The sequence below is a fragment of the Corvus brachyrhynchos genome, unplaced genomic scaffold, assembly GCF_000691975.1.
Source record: "Corvus brachyrhynchos isolate BGI_N302 unplaced genomic scaffold, ASM69197v1 scaffold851, whole genome shotgun sequence".
Classification (NCBI taxonomy): Eukaryota; Metazoa; Chordata; class Aves; order Passeriformes; family Corvidae; genus Corvus; species Corvus brachyrhynchos.
This window is the reverse complement of record NW_008236002.1, coordinates 66,600-76,047: the sequence shown is the minus strand read 5'-3', so window position 1 is coordinate 76,047 and position 9,448 is coordinate 66,600. Positions and strand designations below refer to the sequence as shown.

Below are 9,448 nucleotides of genomic sequence, written 5' to 3'. Positions count from 1 at the left end.
GATTGGGAGCCACCCAGGGGGAGGTAACCTAGACCTCAGTGATCTTGTCTGGTCTGCCTTCCGATCCACTGTCCTGAGTGGGGAAATCCACCCAGTGGGTGGCCCTGGTTTGACTGACATTTGATGGTTTCAGCCTGAGAGCAGGCTGAGCCACCCCAACACCCAGTGATCAAGTGTGCTGCGTGTCCTGTCCTGACCACTCATCGTGATGGCATGGAGCCCAAGTCATGGATCTGGAGGGATGGAGGAAGCCCAGGAAATGGGAAAATAATATCTGTCTTTGAAAGGACGGGGGATAGTAGTTAATGAAAATGCATGTTTGGTATAGAGATGGTTTAAGGATGTAGTTTGAGTGTGTTGGTAAGAAAGGATTCCAGTAATGAGAAATAAATACAATGGAACAGTTGGAAGATATATAAATTATGTGGGATCTGAGTATGATGCAAATGGTATAGAATAAGGGATGGAGATTGTATTGGGTCTGACTGAGATAGAGTTCATTTTTCCTTAGCAGCCCTCACAGTGCTGTGCTTTGCATTGGTAGCTGGAAAGGTGTTGATAACATACCAGTGTTTTGGCTACAGCTGAGCAGCGCTGTCCCTCTAACATTCCTTCCCCCCCATCAAGGGGCTGGGAGTGGGCAAGACCCTGGGAGGGAATACAACCAGGCCAGCTGACCCAAATTAACCAAAGGGATATTCCATACCATATGACGTCAGCTCAGATACAAAAGCTGGGGGGGGGCATTTGTTATTCTACCTTTGCCTTCCGGAGCAAGCACTACACATGCTGAAGCCCTGCTTCTCGGGAAGTGTCTGAACGTCACTCACTGATGGGATGTAGAGATTAACTTTTCCCTTTGCTTATGCGCATGCAAAATTTTGCTTTTCTTTTTTTGCTTTGGTAAACTGCCTTATCTCAACCGACTAGTTGTTTTCCATCTTATTTTCTCTTCCCTGTCCCACTGGGGAGTGATAGAGTGGCTTGGTGGGCACCTGGCACCCAGACAAGGTCAACCCACTACAATGAAGGTTATGAATATATAATGGTAATGAGTGGTTTTAATTGATGTAAAATAATTTGGAGGATATACATGCTCCAGAACTTAGTTATGCTTTCATGATAATTTCCAGTTTGGTCATTCTAGAAAGAACATCTAAAGCTTTTTCCCACATGACAACTGAAGAGTTGTCATGTTTATTTAACCAGCTCTATCTGGCTTCCAGTAAGTCCCAAATTTAAGTTTTCCACAGCCTTGCATGGATTTCTGCTATGCCAACAGAACACAGAGAAAATTTTTGCTAAGCTTGGTTTTGTTTGTTGAAAGAAGTGTTCTTTTTGCAGAAGAGGGGATTAAGTATTTTTCAAATTGTGCCCTACCTCAGAGATTCCTCACTCCTTGAAGGAGAAAATACCAATCATCTGGCATGATCCTGCTGTTGGAACCACTGCATGTGAAAAAGATTTTTCTTTGTTGTTTTTTTGGGTCAGGCTGGAGATGGTGAGGTCAATCAGCTGTAGCAGCTGGTGCCAAGCTTTTAGCCTTCATGCTGGTGGGCCATGGGGACCAGGAAGGTGTGAAGCCAGCCCCTGACACCACCTCACAGCCCCTGGGGAGAGTCACTGCTCTTGACCTCCCAGCAGCTCTTTGGCACACCAGCTTCAGAGTATGGCCTCTGCCACTCAAATACCAGCATCCTTGGCCATGCAGTCTTCAGTGTACACTTAACCTTGTTAATAATTTCCCTGCCACAGTTTAAAAAAGAAAATGAAATTCTTCTCTATTGTCTTTCTGTAAGTGCGTCATACCAAAGGGGAATGTCTTATGCTCACAACTGAGAGTTTGTACTAGGGCTGCAGACAGGAGATGCCACGAAGACTGCAGTCTGAATGCAAATTAAAGAGAAAAATATTATTTTAAGAGTAGAGAAATACGGAGAACAGAGAAAATATTTGCTGCGTATCTGCTATTCAAAACACCCCCCAGCCAAGTTAACAAGTTGTTAGAAGTTGTACAGAGAAAAATCACACATGCTTCTCTGAATTTTAGAAATGACAGATTTTATTTATAATGCAAGGCACAACCCCCATTTCAAAAATTCAAAAAGCTCTTTTCCCCTAAGTCTGCCAAATCATGTGGTATTTTAACTTCCTGGTGGTTTAACCCCAGCCAGCAGCCAAGCCCCACACAGCTGCTTGCTCACTTCCCCACCAGTGGGATCAGGGAGAGAACTGGAGGGGTAAAAGCTAGAAAACTCGTGGGTTGAGATAACGACAGTTTATAGGGAAAGCAAAAGGTGCACACACAAGCAAAAACAAAGCAAGGAATTCATTCCCTGCTTCCTATGGGCAGGCAGGTGTTCAGCCATGTGCAGGAGAGATGATGGGTAGACAAATACTGCAACTCTGAATATCCCCCTCTTCCTCCTTTTTCATTCAGTTTTATATACTGAACATGATGTAGCCTGGAATATCCCTTTGGTCAGTTTGGGTCCCCTGTCCAGGCTGTGTCTCTTCACAAATTCCCATTGAAAAGGAGTTATATCTTATTTAGCTAGCAGTCTTGTGGTCCTATGAATTTTGCAAGGAGCTGTGTTTTAGTTAACTAAGGAATTTATGTTTTTTTGGACTTCATTATCTTAGCAGTTTTCAGTTTAAATCTGTGTTTCAGTAGAACAAGATAGAAACCCTGGGAAAATTAAGGAGTAGCCTTACTGCACCTGCAGGAAATTACTCCATAGACCTATACACCCCAGAAAATCAATAGAGAATTGTTTAGCTAGAGGAGCAAATTCAATAAAGTATTGTTTAGCTAAGAGGAGATTTGGGTTATCTTTTAACTAAAGAAAAATGCACTGTCTTAGTGGTAATTAAAAGAATAAGGAAACTGGGACTCAGCAGAAGTGGAATGCGCATGTGCTGGAAGTTGCCAACCTGAAAGTTCATCTAAAGTGATGAAGACGATAGCTGATGAAGAGCTGATGCTCCCCTTCCCCGAAATGATATCAAGAAAAGGACACTAGATGGCAGTCTTGCTCCACAAAAGAGCAGCAAGACAACATTTGAGATGGCATCTATGATGCACGAAGATAGGCAGACTATGGGAGGGGGCTGTGGGGAGGTCTTGAATGATACCGTGTATTTAAACCCCTGGAAATTGTTGTTTCATTGGATATGTTTATAGGCAATAAACTCCCAATATGTCCCCAGCCTGCCCATAGCTGCAATAAAGGAATGTTCTATCTAACAGAACTTTTCTATTGGATCTAAGTTCTTTATTTCACCATGCAAGCCCTGCTCAGCAATAACAAAAACGTCTCTATATTATCAACCCTGTGTTCAGCACAAATCCAAAACCCAGCCCCATACCAGCCACTGGGAAGAAAGTTAACTCTACACCAGCCCAAACTAGCATACTGTAGTAAGAGCATACCTTGACCTTCCATTCTACCTGACTGCCTGGTGAGGGGCTGGAGATGGGCAGGCGATGACCCACAGCAGGCAGGGGAACAAGAGAAGTGGAAACAAAAGACACAGAGCAGCAGCCGTGCTGCCCATTCCCTCCCAAATCACTGCCCATAGAGCAAACTCAGACACTGCTGTGCACAATGTCATGTTCCAAATCTGAATTGATGTGTCAGTGCACTGGGGGAAGACTTATAAGAAATGGCTTGTTAAATGGACATGCAAAGGAAAGGAAGATAACATCACTGCTGATAAACTGCATTTTTACTGTTTAATGGTGTTTACTACATGTGTGGATTCTGGCTGACAAGAAGACAAACCTGCTTCTGCAGCAGATAGCATGGAGATTGTCCTGAAAGATAGGCAGAGAACTTTCTCTGTTAGCTTGCTGGCTAGTGTCACTGTCAAGACCATAGGAAAACATTTCTTGAAGGCAATGTATAGGGAGTTCTGTCTGTGAACTGTAGTCATTTGTATGGTGTATTGGGTTTGCGTGGACAGGTTTTGGTAGTGGGGCAGGCAGGTGTTATGAATGGATGATGTGGGTTTAAATAAGTCCCTGCCTTTTGCCCAGGCCTCCGGCAGCAGGCAGTAGCTTTATTGAGGTGGCCAGCCCCCCAAAACCCACTCTCATTCATAAGTTTTTTAATAATGGCTGATTAAGTCTATTATAGTGATGCCTTAAGAGGCCTCCTAGACACAGAGGCTGGACAGGAGTAAAAGAATAAAATAGGTATTTATTTGAAAGGCCTTCAACGGTACACCCTGGGAGCCACAGGCTATTACCAAAAATGGACCCCAAGATGGACGACAGGTCACGAGTTCTTCACACCTTTATAGGTTTGGTTCATTTGCATATCAGGGTTAATTCTCCAATTAAAGCTTCAGTTCAATGATGTAATTTCCCCTCCGCTGGCCCCCCTTAGAAGATCTTTGGATTATACTTTTCAGGCCTAGGACGGTCTGGGTGACCTTGGAGAGCAGGCCTGGAAAGGCTTTGTTATGTCTACCTAGCACAAGTGAGGAGAAATTAGCAAGCTACAAGAAACCTCAGTTACACTCTAAGCAGTACAGAATCAGGAAAATATAAAAGTTAAAACCTAGGCATCAATAAAATGAATTATTTATTTAATAGACATAAAACTAACAGACATAAAACAGACTATTACTACACAGGAATAAGAAAAAAGAGAACTAGTATTATACACGCAGGGTTAAAGGTACCTATTAATTTTATGGCTAAAAAAGAAATAATATAACTTAGGATCCAATGTTTCTTACCATCCAATTCCTGATGGAGCACACATCAAAATCCTTTCCCTCAATTCCCAGGAAAGTAACCACGGAATTTGCGTCTAGGCTCTGGGCAGAATTCTCACACTTTCAGGGCGTGTGGGTAGAAGGCTTCTGCCTCTGTGATAATCTGTAGTACTTTTATAGTATAAAATAGGCCTTTTGGTCTCCTATGTTTTCTCTTTTATCTCTTCCCACATCTGTCCTCCATACCAAGGTGTTGATTCTTGGTTAGGCTTGCAGTCCTTTTGGCACCAGGAGATGATACCTGCTGGGCCTTGCCCACCTGGGTCATCTCTTCTATCTGCACTGGACACCTGTGGTGGGGAGAGGGGCGATATGCCCTGCCACAGCAGGGCAGCTACCAGGGGGGCTTCTGTGAAGAAGCTAGAAGCTTCCCCCATGTCCAGCAGGGCTGATGCCAGCCAGCTCCAGGACAGACCTGCCACTGGCCAAGGCCGAGCCAATCAGTGACAGTGGTAGCATCCCTTGGATAACATATTTAAGAAGGGGGAAAAGAAAAATTGTGGCGAGAACCTGCAGCTGGAGAGAAGAATGAGAATATGTGAGAGAAGCAACCCTGAAGACACCAAGGTCAGGGAAGAAGGAGAGGAGGAGGCACTCCAGGTGCCAGAGCAGAGATTCCCCTGCAGCCCATGGAGGACCCTATGCTGGAGCAGGTGGATGCCTGAAGGAGGCTGTGACCCTGTGGGAAGCCTGTGCTGGAGCAGTTTCCTGGCTGGACCTATGACCCTGTGGAGAGGAGCCCACATTGGAGTGGGTTTGTAGTCGGGACTTGTGACCACATGGGGGACCCCCTGCTGGAGCAGTTCTTGAAGAACTGCAGCCCAGGAGAAGGGCCTGTGTTGGAGAAGCTTTTGGACAACTGTCTCTTGTTGGAGGGACCTGACGCTGGAGCAGGGGAAGAATATGAGAAGAAAGGAGCATCAGAAACAATGCATGATGAAGTGATTGCAACCCCTTTCCCCGTACCCTTGCACTGATTGAAGGGGAAGGAGGTAGAGAAATTGGGAGTAAAATTAAACCTGGGAAGAAGGGAGGGTTATGATCCACCCCAGAAGGTGAGGGTAACCCAGGTTCTTGTTAATAGGTCGCTTGGGGTGTATTAGAGTGAAATGACACTGAATGACCACTGTTTCTAAATATATATTTAGCAGTGAAAGAAAACAGGTCTGTAGCCATCGTGGTTATTATCTATAGTAATATAACAATATAAAAGCATAAAAATATCACTTCAAAAATGTATAAGGAAAAGAAAGAGAAGGAAAGTATAAGAGTAGAAAGATCTCACCACCCATGGACCTTGCAACAAGACTTGGTTGTTGCAATTTCAATGTCTGTTGGTCAAAGTGACGATCACATTCTTGATCTTGTGAAAGAAACCCACAAAACACCAAAGTTCCATGGGTTATATACGCTCAGGTTCAGGTGGGAATGCCCAGGTACCTCCCTTGGGGCAGGGAGTTTCATACTGAATGATGCAATGCTGTAGATCATGGGACACTTTGTGAGTTTGATGGTTTATGACACCTCTGAAGATGCCACAGCTGCCTCTCTGGTCAGCACAGCTGAGTCAATTATGGCCCATCAGAAGGGGTGATTACTTTTGGGCTACATGTGAATGTCCTGGTGCTTCCCAGAGCCACTTGTGTAAGGACTGGCATGATAAAAAACATTATCCTACCTTGCAGGATTTGCCTCTTATCAGCCTCTTCCCTTATCTTGTTCAACACCCAGCTGTAGCCTGAGGTGGCGGGTGTGCTCGCCCTCTGCACCTGGGCGGTTTGCACATCCTCATCTTGCACCCTGATTGTTCAAGCCATTAGCATTCCAGTCCCTCACAGGGAGAGGCAGGGGTGTTTTAAGTTTTGGGTTTATTGGTCGTTATCCTGCTCTGATTTTTATTGGTAATAAACTCAATAATTTCCCCAAGTCTGTTTTGCCCATGACAGTAATTGATGGGTGATCTCTCCCTGTCTTTATCTCCACTCAGGAGCCTTTTGTTATAGCTTTTCTCCCCTGTCCAGCTAAGAAGGGGAATGATAGGGCAGCTTTGGTGGGCATCTGGCATTCAGCCAGGGTCAACCCTCCATGTATGTTAAGAAATGTAATATGAAAGGAGAAAATTAGTTAAGGCATTACAAATAGTTGAAGGAACAAGTAACTTAAGTGTGATCATAAAGGTTGTGAAAAATGCCATATTACTAACATTTTGTGAGAAGGTAAAAGTTTTATTGGTCTGACTAGTTTCAGTTATATTAATAAAATATGTATATAATATTTAAGGCAAAGAAGTTGCTCTTATGGGAAATTGAAACATGAATAAATGTCTAAGACTCATCTTGGTATTATTTGTCACTAGATGAGTCTGCTTTAGGTGAGTCTAGTTTGGGTGATATTTTGGTTTTGAAGATGTATATGCTTTAATTAGCTATTTGGACAAGGAAGACTGTCAGTTCTTTTGCTCTGTTTCTTCTAGCTCTTACAAACTTGTGTTAGCTCTACCCAGATCTCTACAACTTTGAAATAAACTTTTAGATTATCTAGTAATCAATAATTAATTTTGGGATATCTGCAGTATAAAAGCAGAATGGTGTATTAGCAAGATTTTGTGTATTCAGATCTCCTTTTTATATTTCACAAAAATTGTGAAATGTGATTTTTCACAAAGTCCAATTTCTGAATGAGGCTATTTTTCTGGTGTTTATGTAGGCTTAAATTGATCTGATTAGTTCTCTAATGCTTTCATGTTTTTCCAGTGCTGGTATACTGTATTCAGTTTGCATGGCCTGGTTTTTGGTAGCAGGGGGGCCACAGAGATGGCTTCTGTGAGAAGCTGCTAGAAGCTTCCACCATGTCCGGCAGAGCCAGTCTCTGATGGCTCTGAAGATGGACATACCGCTGGCCAGGGCTGGGCCAATTAGAAATGGTGGTAATGCCTCTGTGATAACATATTTAAGAAGAAAATCAAAACAAAGGTTGTGGCGCAGTTTTAATTTTCAGCCAGAGAAGAGCAGAGTGAAAATATGTGAGACAACTCTGCAGACACCAAGGTCAGTGAAGAAGGAGGGGGAGGAGATGCTCCAGGCGCCAGAGCCAAGATGCCTCTGCAGGCTGTGGTGAGGACCATGGTGAAGCAGGCTGTCCCACTGCAGCCCATGGAGGTCCACGAGGAATGCAGAGATCTACCTGCAGCCCGTAGGGGAGGAGCCCACATCAGAGCAGGTGGATGCCTGGAGGAGGCTGTGATCTTGTGGGAGCCCCGTGGAGAGAGGGGCCCTGCTCCCAGGCTGGAGCATCCTGTCCTTGAAGGATTGCATCCTGTGGAAGTATGACCCACACTGCAGCAGTTTTGGGAGGAATGTTTGCCCATGGGAGGGGCTCACATTGCAGCAGGTCGCAGGTAGCTGCTGCTCGTGAGATTGGACCCACGCTGGAGAAGTTCACGGAGAACTGTCTCCCGTGGGAGGGACCCCACAGTGCAGCAGGGGAAGGACTCCTCTCCCTGAGCAGCGGAAGAAAACCTCGGGTGATGAACTGACTGTAACCCCGGTTCCCTGCCTCAGTGTGCTACTGGGGTAGGCAGTAGAGCTGGGGAGGGGGGAGGGGTGACGGGAAGGTATTTTTAAGGGCTTATTTTACTTATCATTATCCTGCTCTGACTTTGTTAGTAATAAATTCACCTTATATCTCTAAGTGGAGCCTGTTTTGCCCATGATGGTATTTAGTGAATGATCTCTCTCCTGGTCCTTATCTCAACTCATGAACCCTTCTTTAAATTTTCTCTCCTCTGTCCAGCTGCAAAGGGGAGTGAGTGAGTGGTTTTCGTGGGTGCCTGGCATCTGGCCAGTGTCAACCCATGACATATATTTATCAGATATTCTCTGAAGTATACCATCAGATTTTTAAGATTGTGAAACAGGCATGTTTTACTAATTTTTGCAAGCTAGCACCTTAAAGTATTTTTTAACAAGATTCACTGTTCTGTGATTTTTGATCTGAAAAAGCTTCAATTTTATTCCTTTTCATTTATATATATATATATATATGCACACATATAAATATATTTAGAATGAGCCTTCTATAAATCTGTGTTGTTGTTTTTAAATCACTTGTTAAAGTACGAGAGTTGAGTCTACATTGTCCTCACAGTTCAACTATTTTGTTTTGTTCTTTACACAGGAGCCCTTACCAAAGTAAAGGAGAGTAAGCGACATGTGGAAGAGGGGAAGATGGAACTCCCAAAAGCTGAGGGCATTCAAGAACGCTGTAACATTATTTCTTTTGCAACCCTAGCAGAAATTAATCATTTCCACAAAATTCGTGTGAGGGACTTTAAATCACAGATGCAGCATTTCTTGCAACAGCAAATACTCTTTTTTCAAAAAGTGACACAAAAGCTAGAAGAAGCTCTTCACAAGTATGACAGTGTTTAATCTCTGAACTTTGATTTGCGGGCTTTCCTCAGTATGAATGTGACTCAACAAGCAGAGCAAACATTGCTGCTGCTGAAAAACTGTTTCCAGTGGTAGATTGTGGTACAAGGATGGTTTTGTGTTCACCTGGAATCCTCATTTAATCTCTGATTATGTAGAAAGGAAACAGTTATAGGGCTATGTAGTAGAAACAGTACCACGCATTGTAACCAAGTTATACTGTGTATGCCTAT

At 43.8% G+C, this 9,448-nt stretch overlaps 1 protein-coding gene across 1 annotated transcript in view; it reads left to right on the top strand.

Moving 5' to 3' along the window:
- LOC103614063 (sorting nexin-18) overlaps positions 1 to 9,216 on the top strand; it is a 62,112-nt gene extending 52,896 nt beyond the window's left edge. The window contains exon 2 of the mRNA XM_008631932.2: positions 8,962 to 9,216. Coding sequence (XP_008630154.1) covers positions 8,962 to 9,215 — 254 coding nt within the window. The 3' untranslated portion in view covers position 9,216. The remainder of the gene's footprint in view (positions 1 to 8,961) is intronic.
- Positions 9,217 to 9,448: the final 232 nt, after the last annotated feature.